This window comes from Tupaia chinensis, unplaced genomic scaffold (genome assembly GCF_000334495.1).
Source record: "Tupaia chinensis unplaced genomic scaffold, TupChi_1.0 Scaffold138070_1, whole genome shotgun sequence".
NCBI lineage: Eukaryota > Metazoa > Chordata > Mammalia > Scandentia > Tupaiidae > Tupaia > Tupaia belangeri.
In genome coordinates, this window is record NW_006197971.1 from 138,904 (window position 1) to 157,034 (window position 18,131).

Genomic DNA, 18,131 nt, shown 5'->3' on the forward strand with positions numbered 1-18,131 from the left:
AAATAGAGCATTGGCTCTGTTGGATAGTGGTTAAGTGGCATGTATAAGGAACTGGATTTTATATGACCCATGGTGGTACAAATTCTGACCAACAACCCTGTAAAATATGCTGACCATATTTGTTTTTATGACCCAAATTCTGATGGATTGGAGAGATGGAGGTAAAAGGATTATAGTGTGACTACACTCTATTTGAAAGTGCTTTTCCTTTTCCCCTACCCACTTTTCTCTTTTTCTCTGGTGCACAAATGTGCCCTGTCACAGTGAAACAGTTTAAAAGTTGGAGAGGAAAGAAATGAAAACAGCATGTTTTGTGAAAATAGCAAAGTAAAGATAATTGAAGATACTCTCTGTAACAACTGCAAGAATACTGGTGAAAAGATCAGAGTATACTTTTTCAGGATTTAGAAAGCTAACTAAAGACTTGTACCACTATAGGGAATATTTAGTAGTTTTGTACTCTTTTAATTTGCCTTGGTTACCTCCAGCCCTATGTTAGCCTTAAAAACTGGGATCAGCAGTGGTGTGCTGGCTAAGGACACTGGACTCTCACATGGCAAACATAGTTTTAAGTTCCAGGTCTGACGGTTTTCTTTCTCATTCCACCTCCCCCCACTCTGTCCTTCTCTGGTCAAAATAAAATAAAGTTAAATAAAATTAGAAAAAGAAATAAAAACTAACGTCTAATAAACATGGTAGAACCTTGCAATCCAACAGCTATTGGAGGAGGCAGAAAGCCTCCTTTTCCTGACAACCAGTATGATTTGACCTGTTGGTATTTTGGCAATGGACTCCCATATGGCCAACCACAGTTTGAGTCTTGGACCTGGCAGCTTGTTTTCTCACTTGCATTCTCTCTCTCTCACTCTATCCTTCTCTGGTTAAAAGTAAATAAATTAAAACATAAGGTTAAATAAAAATTATTCTTTAAAAGTAAGGAAAACTGTGTGTTTCCCATCTCTGAACTGACCTAATGTAAAATTATGTGTTAAAAATGTCAAAGACAGTTCAGAACTTCACTTTTATCCAGGCAGTGAATAGGCCAAACAGTATGTATACTGAGATTTAAAAGAAGCAATGGTAGGATGGCAGTCAAAGTGACTTTAGAAAGCTGAAACATTCCTAAGAATCTTGAAGAGCTCAGGACTGCCACCATGCTAAAGAGTTATAAGGCCCTTACCCTTAAATCTAGCTTATCTTGAAGGCCTGCACCTGCAAGGAATTAGTGTGAATTATAAACTGTGTAGCTCAATGTGGAAAGTGTGTTTTACAGCCCAGTGAGGGTTTGGGAGAATCTTTGGTTCTAAATGTTTGTACAGATCTGTCATGATCTGGCCACTTATATAAGTAAGAAGAAACTTTGGGACCAGCAGTTAGTGTAATGGCTATGTCACTGAACTCCCATGTAGTTGACCGTGGATCGAGTCTTGGACCTGGTGACTTAAACTCACTCCAGGAGCGTGTGCGTGTGTGCCCAAGATCCCTAGACGAGAATGAAGGAGAAGGGATTGCGGCATGGCCATCTCCCCTGGGAGGTGATTTCTGTCTCTGTCTGTCTGGCAAGCGCATGTGCCCTATAGCAAAAACCTCTCAAAAAAAGAAGAAACTTTAAAGGCTAATGAAGACAGACTAAACCTTCCCCAGACAGAGCTTCTGCTCTTTCTGCTTGGTCTTGGTCTTCTACTTTACCAATAGTAGGGTCTGGAGGAGAGGAAACATTCCTTCAGTGTCCTTCTGCAGTGTTGACCATTGATTCAACTCTGAAAACTTAAATTGTATTCGATGGTAAGTTTTCATTAGTCTGTGTCTACTGTTATGCTAAAGTAAAATAAATGACCATAAGTCAGTAAAAGGTTACATCATTTACATTTTGTACATTATTTGAGGATTATATTTCTGTATTTGTTACCTTCTAGAGGTTTTCTTTTTAAAAATTTTTATTTAGACCTGCAGTTGGCGAAATAGTTGTCGCTGGACTCCAATGTAGTCGACTGCAGTTCAAGTCCCAGACTCAGTGGCATAAACTCATGCTGGGCGTCTGTGCATGTGTGCCCAAGATCCTGACAGGAGAATGGAGAAGAAGGGATTGTGGCATGGCCGTCCCCCTTGGAGAACCAGTATGATTTGGCCTGTTGGTATTTTGGCAATGGACTCCCATATGGCCAATCGCATAATTTCTTGCTTTCTGTCTGTCTGTCTCTGTCTTTCTGGCGAGCATACGCGCCCTATAGCAAAAACCACTCCAAATAAAAACCATTATTATTACCTTAAGTTTACGTAGAACATGTGTGCATACCAGAAAAAGAGAGAATGGGAAAGTAAGAAAGCAAACCACCAGGTCTGGAACTCGAACCATAGTCAGCCATGTGAAAGTTCAGCATCCTAACCACCATGCCACCTGCTGGCATCTAGTTTGTTTTCTTTTTTCCTTCTTTAGAGACTTTTGCTGTAGGATTTGTGTACTCTCTGGAGAGATAGAAAGCAAGAAATTATTCCAGGGAGGCGGGTTGAGGTAGCCACACTGCAGTCCTTTCTTCTCCCTTTGGTTCAGATTTTGGGCACAAACACACATGCATCTAGCATGAGTTTTAATTCGTCAGGTCTGGGTCCACTACATGGGAACCCAGCAACATAACCATTTCACTATCTGTTGGTCTCAAGTTTATTAAGATGATATTTTTCTTTTTTTGTTCTACTTCAATTTTTCTGATGCTACTTTTGTAAAATTTAAAATAAATATTTGTTGTATATTTTCCTAGTCTCTACTACTAAAAATCATTTGTGATTCTATACTGAAGGATTTATTTTTGTTTCTTGTTTATAAAAATGTGAAATATGCTGCCTTTATTAAAGATGCTCCAGTATACATTTTGCTGTATTGGCCAGCATGTCCTGGAATTACTAATATATGAATAGCTCAAGTATTTGTATTTGTGTGTGTGTGTGGATATATTATGCATATGTTAATTTTTAAAAAAAACTTTTAATGCATTCTTTTTTGTTTTTTAATTTTTGCTATTGGGATGTGTGCTTGCCAGAGAGACAGAGAAAGAAAATGAGAAATTGTCCCCCCAAGGTGGCTGGCCATACTCCTTGCAGGATTTTGGGCATGCATGCACACATGCCTGGTGTTAGTTTTAAGTCACCAGGTCCAGGACTCAAACCACGGGTGACTATGTGGGAGTCTAGCGACATAACCATTATACCATCTGCTGGTTCTAACATCTGTTTACTTACTTGTCTATTTATTTGCTGTGATTTTCAAGCCACTGTGTTCTGGACCTGAACCATGGTTGGCCATGTGGGAATCCAGCACCTTAACTACCAGAGGACCTTCTGACCTACATGCATTAGTTTCAATTTTAAGTAACGTAATTTACACTGACCATTTATTACACTATACATTTCTGATAATCATATTTTGATTTTTTTAAAGAACTTGGCTGTTTTTTCTGATTTTACTACTAGAAGGATATTTCCAATTGAATACTATTACTGAAAAATGATTTCTATGATCTTAGGATTTCAAATATTAAAGCTGTAATGGAATGCATTGCTATGACATGCTTCACAGATTGAGACTACATGGGAAGCCTGGTTTTATTCTTGGTTCAACATAAATGCTGGGCACAGAGGCCAATGTGTCTGCAGTCCCAGCAATTTTAAAGTCTGAATAGGAGAATCAGTATCTTAAAATATTCTTGTGCTGTATAGCCAAGGCTAACTGTGGTAGTTATAATCCTGGCTGGGCAGGTGAGGCTTTATATGTATTTGTGTGTATGTGTGTGTGTGTGTGTGTGTGTGTGTGTGTGTATGCGTACATGCACACTTAACTGATTCTAATAGAATTAAGACCAAATAGTTTTAGGAATAGTGACATAAAGTAGTGCTGATAAAGCAGAACTCTTAATAGTAATAACACTCTTGGCTGATTTTACTACTAGGACATTATTTTCTGTATTCAAGGGTAGCTGAACTGGCTCCATGACCTAACGGATAAGGAGCTATATCCCACATGGCCAACCAGTAAGTTCAAGTCCCAGCCTCAGTAACTTGGAAGACATTCCACATGTTTATTCATTCATACCGAGTCTGATGGGATGTAGAAATTACCTTTGTTCAGTTTTGGTGGCTACTAATAACTTGGTAAAGTTAATTTTTTTGTTGCTACTTTTGTAAAATTTAAAATAAATATTTGTTGTATATTTTCCTAGTCTCTACTACTAAAAATCATTTGTGATTCTATACTGAAGGATTTATTTTTGTGTCTTGCTGCCTTTATTAAAGATGCTCCAGTATACATTTTGCTGTATTGGCCAGCATGTCCTGGAATTACTAATATATGAATAGCTCAAGTATTTGTATTTGTGTGTGTGTGTGGATATATTATGCATATGTTAATTTTTAAAAAAAACTTTTAATGCATTCTTTTTTGTTTTTTAATTTTTGCTATTGGGATGTGTGCTTGCCAGAGAGACAGAGAAAGAAAATGAGAAATTGTCCCCCCAAGGTGGCTGGCCATACTCCTTGCAGGATTTTGGGCATGCATGCACACATGCCTGGTGTTAGTTTTAAGTCACCAGGTCCAGGACTCAAACCACGGGTGACTATGTGGGAGTCTAGCGACATAACCATTATACCATCTGCTGGTTCTAACATCTGTTTACTTACTTGTCTATTTATTTGCTGTGATTTTCAAGCCACTGTGTTCTGGACCTGAACCATGGTTGGCCATGTGGGAATCCAGCACCTTAACTACCAGAGGACCTTCTGACCTACATGCATTAGTTTCAATTTTAAGTAACGTAATTTACACTGACCATTTATTACACTATACATTTCTGATAATCATATTTTGATTTTTTTAAAGAACTTGGCTGTTTTTTCTGATTTTACTACTAGAAGGATATTTCCAATTGAATACTATTACTGAAAAATGATTTCTATGATCTTAGGATTTCAAATATTAAAGCTGTAATGGAATGCATTGCTATGACATGCTTCACAGATTGAGACTACATGGGAAGCCTGGTTTTATTCTTGGTTCAACATAAATGCTGGGCACAGAGGCCAATGTGTCTGCAGTCCCAGCAATTTTAAAGTCTGAATAGGAGAATCAGTATCTTAAAATATTCTTGTGCTGTATAGCCAAGGCTAACTGTGGTAGTTATAATCCTGGCTGGGCAGGTGAGGCTTTATATGTATTTGTGTGTATGTGTGTGTGTGTGTGTGTGTGTGTGTGTGTGTATGCGTACATGCACACTTAACTGATTCTAATAGAATTAAGACCAAATAGTTTTAGGAATAGTGACATAAAGTAGTGCTGATAAAGCAGAACTCTTAATAGTAATAACACTCTTGGCTGATTTTACTACTAGGACATTATTTTCTGTATTCAAGGGTAGCTGAACTGGCTCCATGACCTAACGGATAAGGAGCTATATCCCACATGGCCAACCAGTAAGTTCAAGTCCCAGCCTCAGTAACTTGGAAGACATTCCACATGTTTATTCATTCATACCGAGTCTGATGGGATGTAGAAATTACCTTTGTTCAGTTTTGGTGGCTACTAATAACTTGGTAAAGTTTTTGTGGCTATTAAGAGTTTTATTTATGTGTGATATTTTACCTGAATATCTTGTCCCAGTTTTTATTCTGTTTGTGTAAGTAATAGCATTTTGTGTGAATTTTGTTTGTGAAAAACGACTTGAAATCTGTAGATTTTTAAGATAAGTACATGTTACTGTTGGTTATGATTATATTTCCTGCATTTTTAGTGGATGATGCTGACAAAATTGAACATAATGGTTCTTCTGAAATGACCATGGATGTAGAATCAGACAATCCTTGTAAAGTGGATGATACTTGCCCTGAAGTTATCAAGGTGTATATTTTTAAAGCTGACCCAGGAGAGGATGACTTAGGTAAGAAGAAGCTGCTACCATTTTATATATTATCTTCCAAATCCTTCAATCTTTTAACCTTTTTTTTTTAAGTACCAACCTAAGGAGATGGCCATAACACTCTCAGGACTTTATGTACTCACACACCCATTAGGTGTGCTAAGCCACAAGGTCTGGGACTCAAATCATACAGTTAGATCCAGCCACCTCAATCACTATGTCACCAGTAGGCCCTAATTTTGAATTACTTTTAAATTTTTAAAAATTAGTGTTTTTTTAAGTTACCGAGAATATAAATTTTAAATCTTTCCAGAGATACTTCTAACACACATTTCTATTAGAAAAGTATCATAATAGTAGAAATAGAAAAAGATTTTAAAAGGTAAAACAGGTGGAAATGAAATCTCAAATACTTGGAACTGTCTTCCTCTCTTGGTAGGTGGAACTGTAGACATTGTAGAGAGTGAGCCTGATAATGACCGGGGAGTTGAAGTTCTTGATCAGAACAATAGTGTTCGTGTTCCCAGGGAAAAGATGGTTTATATGGCTGTCAATGACTCTCAGCAAGAAGATGAAGATTTAAGTAAGTAGGTGGCTTTTCAGTGGGACACAATTTCATGTTTCTATAGAAAGCTTTTCCTAACATTTCCTGAATTTTTTCTAAAATTATCAGTACTCTATGAGATTGTTATGTTGCAATATATTTTTTTAAGAGGATTTTGCCTTAGGGCATGTAAGCTCACTGGAGAAAGATAGTGAGAGGGAAAGTGAAAAATCACCCCCATGAAGATGGCAACGCCACAGTCCCTTCTCTTGTCTTCTCCTGGGTCCTGGGCATGCATGTACACGTACCTGCATGACTTTCAAGCCACTGCATTTGGGAATCAAATTGCGGTTGGCTATTTGGTAATCCAGTGATGTAAGTGCTGTTGCCATCTGCTGACCCTGTGTTGTTAGATTCTAAGAAAGAAACCAGTGAGTGTTTATGTATTCTTAGGTTGTTGCTTCACATACAACTCATCTTGAAAGCTTTGCAATGAATAATTATAATAAACCAATAATTATTTAGTATCTACTACTACATTTTAATACAGTGTATTTGTTGTGATCTTTGTAAACCTGGTCAAAAAGTTACTAATTTGTGCTTAGATGTTGCTGAAATTGCTGATGAAGTTTATATGGAAGTAATTGTAGGAGAAGAGGATGCTGCTGTTGCAGCAGCAGCAGCTGCAGCTGCAGTACATGAACAGCAAATGGATGATAATGAAGTGAAAACTTTCATGCCAATAGCATGGGCAGCAGCCTATGGTAAGTTGCTTAGCAGCTCTAAGCATTGTGTGGTCATTGAACATCAGTTATTATTGAGAAAAAGTTTCTATGGTCTTAAAACCAGTAATTGAAGTATCCAGCATGGTGATTTATGCAAAGAGAAAGACCATGACATCTACTTTTTTATCTTTTAACCTCTTTTTTATTAATAGGCATTTGTTTCATGGCTATATTATATAAGAAGTAAACAGACTTTTCAAGCTCACATTACTTTAGCTTGATTAATATCTGACTCTTCATTTGCCATTTTTTGTAGACAACACAATGTGGTTAAAAGTACTACTTATTTGAAAGTGAGTCATTTCTTAAGGTCTTGCTGTAAACATGTTCATAACATTCATAACCTACGATAGGGAATTTCTGTCATTCATGAGTATCATGGTTTACTTTTCATTGTGTAGTAAATGAAACATCCCTTATTTTTTATAATACTGTATAATTTTGTTTTTTAATGCACATTGTTTGCTAATAATTCTGATGGAATTGAAAACCGGAATGGCACTGCAAGTGCCCTCTTGCACATAGATGAGTCTGCTAGCCTCAGCAGATTGGCTAAACAAAAACCAAAGAAAAGGAGAAGACCTGATTCCAGGCAGTACCAAACAGGTGAGGGCACACGAGTTCCATGGTGCAGCGTGCTCCGTGAGCTCTTAGGTGAAATTTTATTTATCCACAGGGGTGATGAAATGGTTAGCTGTTAGACCACATGTAGCTTTTGTGTATTGAATTTGAAAATACAATTTTGAGAATTCAGTGATATTCATGAATGATTTTCTTGTATTAAAACAAATTGTGGATCAGACATTTAGGAAAAAGAATTAAAATTCAGGTGACTTCAGTGGAAATCAAGAATAATGCCTAAAATGTGTTAAATGACTCTTTAAACAAATTTAAACCATCTAGTATGTCTGCATGAAGCAGGCACAATACTTTCTTTTTTTTAGGTTTTTGTCGGGCTAGTGCATTTGCTGGAGACAGAGAGGGAAAATGAGAAATCACACCCCCCTTACCCCCAAAGGGGAAGTCCATGCTTCAGTCCCATCTCTATTCTCTTCTTAGGATTCTGGGCATGCACGCACATACACTCAGTGTAATTTTCAGGCTGCTGGGCTCTGGAGCCTGAACCCCAGTTGACCATGTGGGAGTTTAGCACCTTATCTACTACAATACTTGCTGGTGTCAAAGAAGGCATAATTTACAGAGGGACAGGATGAGTACTTTGTTTACAGACCTATTTTCTGTATTGTTTTGTATATAGATATGCATATTAAAGTTTAATGGGCATATTAAAGTTTTTCTTATAGCTTCTATAACAGAATAGAATTGACTTAGAATACCTAAAGCAGAAATGTTGAAATTCATTTTTTTTTTTAATTTTAAAATTGGTATAAATTCATGACTAATTTTTAAAAAAAATATGGAGGAAGTGAGATTGGTGTAGTATGTTGAATTAGACCAGATTTCCTTAATTACTGTATTACTATAATGGCTGTGTTGAAAAGCAGGGAAAGAAAATTTTGTGGGTTTTTTTTGTGTATAACTATGCTGGGAGTCAGGAAGTTTTATGCTAGCTCAGATAGAACTCTGGCTAGATGTAGTTAGCATTAATTTTTTCTCCCTTCCCACTGGATTGGCAAATAATGAATCTCTCGTGAATGCTTTTTTAAATTATTATTTTTATTTAATTTTATTCATTATTATTATTATTACTTAATTTGACCAGAGAGAAAGAGAGGGAAAATGAGGAAGCGAGCCACTAGATCCAGTACAAACGTGTGCCATATGAGAGCCTAGTGCCTTAATTATGTCACCTGTCAGCCCCTACAAAAAATGTAAATAACTTATGGGAACCAGCAGTTAGTGTAATGGCTATGTCGCTGGACTCCCATGTGTCGACCGCGGTTCACGTCCCGGACCCGGTGGCTTAAAACTCACGCCGGGCGCGTGTGCATGCGTGCCCAAGATCCCAGGAGGAGAATGGAGGAGAAGGGATTGTAGCGTGACCATCCCCCCTGGGGAGTGATTTCTTGCTTTCTGTCTCTATGTCTCTCTCTGTCTGTCTGGCGAGCACACGCGCCCTACAGTGAAAATCTCTCAAAAAAAAATGTTAATAACTTAATAGTTCTTACTCAGTAATGTTTAGAACACAGCGTTAGTTTTTTGTTCGTTTGTATTTAAGATTTTGTTGTAGCATGTATCTTGTCAGAGAGAGACAGTGAGAGAGAGAAGGTGAAAAATCATTCCTGGGGGATGGCCACTCCAAAGTCCCTTCTCCATTTTTCTCCTGGTATTGAACTTGAACTGTGGTTGGTCTTGTGGGAGTTCAGCACAGTAATAACCACTGTGCATACTGTTGGCCTTCTGTAGTTTTAAGTCTAGAAGAAACCGAAACAGCTTATTTTGATCATTCATGTTCCTTTTTTTTCTCTTTGTAGCAATAATTATTGGTCCTGATGGACATCCTTTGACTGTCTATCCTTGCATGATTTGTGGGAAGAAGTTTAAGTCAAGAGGTTTTTTGAAAAGGCACATGAAAAACCATCCCGAGCACCTTACCAAGAAGAAGTACCACTGTACTGACTGTGATTACACTACTAACAAGAAGATAAGTTTACACAACCACCTAGAGAGTCACAAGCTGACCAGTAAGGCAGAGAAGGCCATTGAATGTGACGAGTGTGGGAAGCATTTCTCTCATGCTGGGGCTTTGTTTACTCACAAAATGGTGCATAAGGAAAAAGGAGCCAACAAAATGCACAAGTGTAAATTCTGTGAATATGAGACAGCTGAACAAGGGTTATTAAATCGCCATCTTTTGGCAGTCCACAGCAAGAACTTTCCTCATATCTGTGTAGAATGTGGTAAAGGTTTTCGTCACCCATCAGAGCTCAAAAAGCACATGAGAATCCATACTGGGGAAAAGCCGTACCAATGCCAGTACTGTGAATATAGGTCTGCAGACTCTTCTAATTTGAAAACTCATGTAAAAACTAAGCATAGTAAAGAGATTCCATTCAAATGTGACATTTGTCTTCTGACTTTCTCGGATACCAAAGAGGTGCAGCAGCATGCTCTTACACACCAAGAAAGCAAAACACATCAGTGTTTGCATTGTGACCACAAGAGTTCAAACTCAAGCGATTTGAAACGACACATAATTTCAGTTCACACAAAGGACTACCCCCATAAATGTGATATGTGCGACAAAGGCTTTCATAGACCTTCAGAACTCAAGAAACACGTGGCTGCCCACAAGGGTAAGAAAATGCACCAGTGTAGACATTGTGACTTTAAGATTGCAGATCCGTTTGTTCTAAGCCGCCATATTCTCTCAGTTCATACAAAAGATCTTCCCTTTAGGTGTAAGAGATGTAGAAAGGGATTTAGGCAACAGAATGAGCTTAAAAAGCATATGAAGACACACAGTGGCAGGAAAGTGTATCAGTGTGAGTATTGTGAGTATAGCACTACAGATGCCTCAGGCTTTAAAAGGCATGTCATTTCCATTCATACAAAAGACTATCCACACCGATGTGAATATTGTAAGAAGGGATTCCGAAGACCTTCAGAAAAAAACCAACACATAATGCGACATCATAAAGAAGTTGGCCTGTCCTAACAATATTTGTTTTGTAACTTTGTAAAGATACTGGCCTGTAACAAAAATTTTATTTTTTAAGTCAGTTTTATTCACAAACTACTTCGTACATTGATTTACGTTGTGTACAAGTATGATTATTGCTTCTTGACTCTTTACCTTTTTTTCAGTAGAGTATTCTGGACCTGATTCAGTTTATTTAATTCATGAGGAGAAATGGCAACAATCAAATTGCTGTTAATAAATCAATCCTTGATTTGATCCTGAATTTTTTATCTTAGAAGTTACACTACTTAAGTATATACTTGATTGTACTCTTCTAAGACAAGTAATTTAATATTGGAAACTCTGAAAGTAATTATTTGACCCTTTTTTCTCACATAAAAATTTCATATTAAATAGGGACATATACTACTATAAATGAGAGACTTTACTTTCAAGTATTCTTTAACACCATGTGGGCATATGGAAATCATTTCTTGTCTTGCGTAGTGTTTTCAGATTATATGACAATGAAAGTATCCACTTATATCTCTAGTTGCTTAATATGGAACATAGACTATGTATTTAATTTTCATTATGCTTAGCAGGGAAGATACTCTTCTTTAGCTTACTTTTCAGTGTTTTACATCTGTTTTTAGCATAGTGAACTTCTAGAAAATCTTACTGAAAAGTTTTTCTCATTCCTTCTTTTTTGCCCTGTCTGTACTGCTTTGTGTTATAATAGATGTTCTACAAATTATATATATTACAGAATGAATTTTGGAATCTTTTGGAGTTAAACTGTGACTCACCAGATTTTTTATAACTCGATGTGTTAAGTGTACCCTAAATTTTATATGTGCTTTTATGTTCTTATTACATATTTATACACACAATTCCAAATTTTAAATTTATAGTGAAGAAATATTTGTAAACTATTGATAGATATTCAGAGACACTAAAATTTGGGTGAAGAATTAGAAGGACCAAGAGGATGCTTGTATGAGTGAAGAAAATATTACTGGTTATTGAAAAGTGGAAGTTAAACTATTTCCAGATTGAATGCTTTTATATAAGTTCAGCTTTTACCTTAAATATTTTTGAAATACTAATTGAGACATAGCCTTCTTACGTCTAAGAATCCTGTGAAGAGAACTTTTTGCTCTCCTAAAGTAAGAGGAAAAAAGATGATGTTATGGGGGCTCCACTTAATAGAATGAATTTATAATGACAGTTTAGTGCAAGTTTAGCCTGCTTTTGTTTTTTTTAGATAGGCAACTTTGAAAAGACATAACACTTAAGTTGGCATTGATTGAAAAATAAACATTACAAGTACATTATACAAATCTGTAGCCTTATTTGGAATAAATATCAACAATTTTTCTGTTTGATTTTTAAGAGCTATTTTTTAAGCAACTAGTGAACCTTATGTGTGGGTATTATATAAAGTAAATTCAAATGGTTAAGTTCAAATTCGGTTAATATGCATTTTGGAGAAGTGGAAGTATATTTTATAATTCTTAGTTTACTTATGTTTACTGGCAGATAAGTAGCTGGCATTCTCTGGGAAATGAGAAGAGTTTTTTCCAACTTGATAGCTGCTTATTTATTGTGCTCCAATCTACTGCTGTCAGGATTTTTTTTTTTTTTTAGTTTCTATTTTTTTGTTTGTTTTTTTTTGCTATAAGGTGCATGCGCTTGCCGGAATGAGAGAGACAGAAAGCAAGAACTCACCCCCCCATCCCCCATGGGTGATGGCCATGCGGCAATCCCTTCTCCTCCATTTTCCTCTCGGGATATTAGGCACGAATGCACGCACTCCTGGCGTGAGTTTAAGCGACCAGGTCCAAGACTCGAACCACTGTTGACTACATGGGAGTCCATTATGCTAAATGCTGGTTCCTCTGCTGTCAGGTTTTTACCTTTGTCTTTCTCTGGGCCATTATTACTCATATTCAGAAGGTATATTTTAAAGAGTTAAAAGTCTAAATATTTGATGTTTGATAACTTCTAAAAACTAAAGCAATTAAGACTTAAAAGTAATTTAGTCACATAGGTATTTAAAACTAAGCCAGCCAAAGTTATAGGATAGATTTTGGAACCTTTTATTTCTTCTTGGCTCCTCTACATGTCCTCCCCTGATTTTAGAGTTAACTATTTTCTTCTTGAAAATTCTTATTTTATGTGTGAAAATCTTAAATTTGACTTTTCTCCTGAAGTAATGTAAAAAGGTATTTGAATAACAATTACAACTTCAAAATTTAAAAATATTCTGTAAAATTAATGCAGATGTTTATTTTTATTTTTAAATAAACTGAAAAATAAAGATCTCAGAATTTTACATACTTCATATTTCCCACAGTTTGAATTTATACATAATTGTTTTGTTTTTAAGCACAATATTTAAGCCTTTAAAAGGTAATTCAGACGTTTTGGTTAATTGAATTAAGACAAAATATATTTGTAAAAGGAAAAAAATGAAATTGTACTTATTGTTATATAGTGCTATTAGTACAAGTTAGCTTTAATTCTTACTTTGCTTAGCAAAGCTAAAAATGGATGTTTTAGTTTAAAGCTTTAAAAAGGTACCCATTCTTAAGAGGACATAAGTTATTGTTTTGTTGATACAGCCTATTAAATATTGTATGTCATTTCTGCTGTACACATTGTAAGATACTTTAAAATGCTTAAAAAATTCATATATAGAAATGTGACACTATTGTAAATGTGTACTTGAAAATAACATGCAAAAAATAAAAATGAGAGTATTTTCTTGTTAATAAGTATTTTCTTGTTCAGTATATTTGATCCCAGAGCTAAATTAATACTTTTTAAGGAAAGTAATGCAGTTTTATTAAGTTTAATAAATATGAAACAATGGACCATTTTTCTTAACCCATTTTTAAAAATTACTTATCGTTGTTATTTTTTTTACTTGCTACAGAGCACATATGCTCACCAGAGAAGAGAAAGCTAGCCACCAAGTCCAGAACTTGACCATGTGGGAGTCAGTGCCTTAACTATCATGCCACCTGCTGACCCTATTAACCCCATTTATTAATGCATTCTTTTTTTTTGGGGGGGGAGGTTTTCGCTATAGGGCACATTCACTCGCCAGACAGACAGAGATATAGAGACAGAAAGCGAGAAATCACCCCCCCAGGGAGAATGGTCACACAGCAATCCCTTCATTCTCCTCTCTGGATCCTGGGCACGCACACACATGCGCCCAGCGTGAGTTTTAAGCCACGGGGCTTAGCCATTACGCTAACCGCTCAGTTCCCTTTAATGCATTCTTTAAATTAGTAGAATTTAGTAAATAGTAAAGGCTAATTTTATTTTTACTTGTTTGTTTCACTTTGGACCAGAAGCTGTATTCACTCCAAAGAAAGGGGGAGATGGGAATCACTGGCACATGACATGGTAGTTAAGGCATTGGACTCCCACGTGGCTAACAGCAGTAGTAGTCCCACCCAATCTGGAGGCTTGTTTTCACACTTTCCCTTTCTCTGCCTCTCTGGTCAAATTTAAAAAATAATAACAGAACCAGCAGGTGATGTGGTGTTAAGACGCTGGACACTCCTACATGGCCAACCATGGTTTTTGAGTCCCAGATCTGGTGATCTGGTGGCTTGCTTTCTCCTCTCTCTCTCTCTCTCTGTCTCTCTTTCTCTCTCTCTCTCTCTCTCTCTGTGTGTGTGTGTGTGTGTGTTTTCTGTTGGGTCAAGTTTAAAAAAAATGAATGAATAAACAGTCATTTGAAAAATAAATAAAAAATGAATAAGTAGTAGATGGTTATGTCACTGAACTCCCAGATAATTGACTACAGTTAGAGTCCTAGATCTAATGGCTTAAAACTCATGCCGGGCATGTGTGCCCAAGATCGTGAGAGAATGGAAGAGACGAGATTGTAGTGTGGCTATCACCCCTGGGGAGTGATTTCCTGATTTTTGTAGAGACAGGCCCTCTATCTCTGTCTCTCTGGAGAGCACATGCCCTATGGCAAAAAGTAATTGGGTGAGGGAGAGAAAGTGCCTTGTGGTGGTGTATGGTCACACTATAATCATGTTTCCTCTAATGCTTTAATTTTGCACCAGCTTTTTTTTTTTTTTTTTAAATTGTAATTCAGCTTTAAAAAAACATGAAATACATCTCAGACTAGTCCAGTTGAGAATTCTATACATGTTATCATCAGTGGGTAATAAACCTTTTCTGTGTCCCACAAATGTCATACCTCTATTTTTTTCTTCTTGATTTCCTTTCCTATACTTTTCCCTTCACACTTTTTCCTGCTCCACATTGTCTCCAGCATCTTTAGCTATTTTTACTGCTTTTATGCCCTCCAATCTTTCAGTGTCTACCATAGAGTGCAATCAGTCAGTATATATTAAGTGGAGACACAGTATCTTTCATGGCCTGACTTGCTTCACCCAGCAATAAATCTTGCACATTTAACCACTTTCAACCAGGGTCTTGTTTTTTATGACTGAATAGTATACTATAGAGTATATGTGCCATACTTTTTCAACCCATTCATGGACATTTGCTTTGGTTCTGTGTTTTAGCACTCATGAATAATGCTGCAATAAACATTAATGTGCATGCACTTTTTCGACAGCATTCTCCTGTCCTGAGTAGATACCCAGAAGTGGGATTCACCCAGCTCTTTTTTTTTCCCAAATTTAGGTGGGGGCCAAAGTTCAAACCATGGTTGGCTTTATAAGGTCTACTCCCTGCGCATAGGACATAATCCTGTTGTGCTTCAGAGTCAGTGCACTAACTGCTTTATTTTATATTTTAGTTTTAGTTTTTGCTATAGGGCATGTCCTTTCCTATGCTAGAAAAAGGGAGAATGAGAGATCACCCTCCCAGGGGGATAGCCACTCCCCAATTCCTCCTTCTCTAGTCTCAAGATTTGGGGCACACAGCTGGCAAGTGGCATGGTGGTGGGGATTCTGAATCCCCACATGGCAGGCCACAGTTCAAGTCCTGGACCTGGTAGCTTGCTTTCTCACTTTCCCTCCCTCCCTCTTTCTCTCTCTCTCTCTCTGCCTCTTTCTAGTCAAGTGAAAGAGTAATAATGATAAAATTAAATAAGCAATTATTAAAAAAAGAAAAGATTTTTAGCACACACCCATATGCACCTATGACAATTTTCCAGCCACGGTCTGGGTGTTGAGCTGCACAGTTAGCCACGTGGGTTTAGCTGCCTTAACCTCCATGCCACCTCCTGACCCCCTGTCTTTTATTTCTGTGACTTAAGTACAAATATTGAAAATCACAATTTTACTAACAATATTTCAGAGTAATTACAAATGGTGAATTCTCTAAACATGTTTTAATTTTTTTCCATTTTATCCTAAAGATTATTTCTTATTATTTTTAATTTGCTGGAGGGCATATTTGCTTGCTGGAGATAGAATCCCCCATGGGAGATGATCACACTGCAATCCCTTCTCCATTTCTCCTCAGAATGTTGGTATCCATGCAGGATTGCACACATACCCACTCAACATTTTTCTCAAACCCCTGGGTTAAGACTCAAACCTCAGTCAGCTAGATAGAATCAAGGTGCCTCTACCATCACCAAAAGATTGGTCTATTAGCATCTTCATTTTAAGGTAAATTTACCTTTTTTTAGAGATATTTTTTACTACATGGTGCATGTACTTACTGGAGAGACTGAGACAGAAATTGAGAAAATCACCCCCCCAGGAAGGAAGGCCACACCACAATCCCTTCACCTCCATTCTCCCTTTGGGATTTTGGACACACATGCACATGTGCTTGGTGTGAGTTTCAAGCCTCCAGATCTGGGACTCAAACCACAGTCAGCCATGTGGTAGTCCAGCAATATAACCGTTATGCCACCTCTTGTCCCCCTCTTTTAAGAGAATTTTTGCAATAAGGCATATGTAGTTGCTGGAAAGAAGGAAAATGAGAAATCATTACCCATGGGATGGCCACACCAATTCCAGCTTATTTTCCTTGGATTTTTGTGCATCTACACACAGGCACTTGGCATGATTTCAAGCTGCCAGGTACAGAACTTAAACTGTGGTCAACCATGTGGACCAGCATCTAGCTGCTGGCCCCTAAAAATGTTCTTTTTGTAAGGTAGCATTTAATGAAAACAAGGAAAGAAATACCAATCTAAAGAACAGTTAATCAGTACTGATTGTTACTGTCATTACAGCAGAAGGGTTTTTTATAAAGACTTTTGCCTTTTTAAATTATTTTTAAAAAGTTTATTTATTTTTACATATTTCCAAACGTTTATTTGATATATCAAGACAATTTTTTGTTTATATTCCATAGTTCTTGACAGTTAATAGACAACTTTTAAAATTTAAAAATACTGAATTTTAAAGATAATATTCAAAATATTTCTTATAGTTTTGTTTAATTTTGCTTGTGACTCTTTAATAGCAGAAACAGTATGGTTGTAAATATTTGAGAAAATATTTCAATGTCACCTACTCAAATTGTTGAAAAGCAAATGCCCAACATACTAGTCATACATAAACCTACTCATTCAACCCTCCCTACCAATTCCGTGATCTTCTATCTGGAGGCAAAGATCAGTCTTTTTCTTCCTTCAAAGTCTTTCTCAAGATAATCCTCTGGAGTGTTTCTTCTTTTGCGATCTCTACTAATTACAATGCTGGGCTAGAGAAGTCTAGGTTATTTTAGGTTATAAATTATTTCATATATCTTTTCTAATCCTCTCTGCCAGGTAGAACTATTGGTGCCAGGCCATCTTTCTAAGAGCCTCTGTTGGCTTACTTGAGATCCACCTTTGTTCTATAATACTCTGATTAATCTTCAGGTATGACATTCCAGTCAAAGCCTGACCAATAATGAGTATTTTCAATTTCTGCTTCATTGCAAGAAGCACTATTGAACTTTTGCAAATAACCCTTCTGCCACAATATAAGAATACTCCCAAATATTTCCTATTCAAGACAGGTCAGGAAGGAAGAAAAATTTATATTTTCATTTAAAGAAACAAGGAAGAAAAATAATTTAACAAATTGCAGAACCTATCAACAACTCAAAAGAAAATAATATGTTTAAATTGGGAAAACAAAACAGTAAAAAAAAGTAGTACTGTTTCACTCAAAAGTCATAAAATTCTATTTTTGCCTGTTCAATCTTACATTCAAACTCTCCTCTTTGGCTATGCAGTGGCCTTATCTTTCCTTTTAAATCCTGGAAGTGAGCATTCCACATTGCTATTGATATTTCTTGTCCCTAGCATTAAATTGGTCATTTTCTTGGTTGCCTTTTGTTCTCTTAATTCTGTATGTGTCTTTAGA

At 36.6% G+C, this 18,131-nt stretch overlaps 1 protein-coding gene across 7 annotated transcripts in view; it reads left to right on the plus strand.

Annotated features, from left to right (window-relative positions):
• LOC102485971 (zinc finger X-chromosomal protein-like) overlaps positions 1–12,219 on the plus strand; it is a 49,279-nt gene extending 37,060 nt beyond the window's left edge. For 4 of the 7 annotated variants that reach the window (XM_006161063.3, XM_027776785.1, XM_027776788.1 and 1 more), the window contains 5 exons: positions 5,778–5,924; positions 6,343–6,486; positions 7,053–7,215; positions 7,702–7,838; positions 9,668–12,219. In XM_006161063.3, coding sequence (XP_006161125.1) covers positions 5,778–5,924; positions 6,343–6,486; positions 7,053–7,215; positions 7,702–7,838; positions 9,668–10,851 — 1,775 coding nt within the window. In that variant the 3' untranslated portion in view covers positions 10,852–12,219. Of the gene's footprint in view, positions 1–4,621; positions 5,461–5,777; positions 5,925–6,342; positions 6,487–7,052; positions 7,216–7,701; positions 7,839–9,667 lie in introns of those variants that run through there. The other 3 variants (XM_027776787.1, XM_027776786.1, XR_003551515.1) reach the window with 3 other exon arrangements.
• Positions 12,220–18,131: the final 5,912 nt, after the last annotated feature.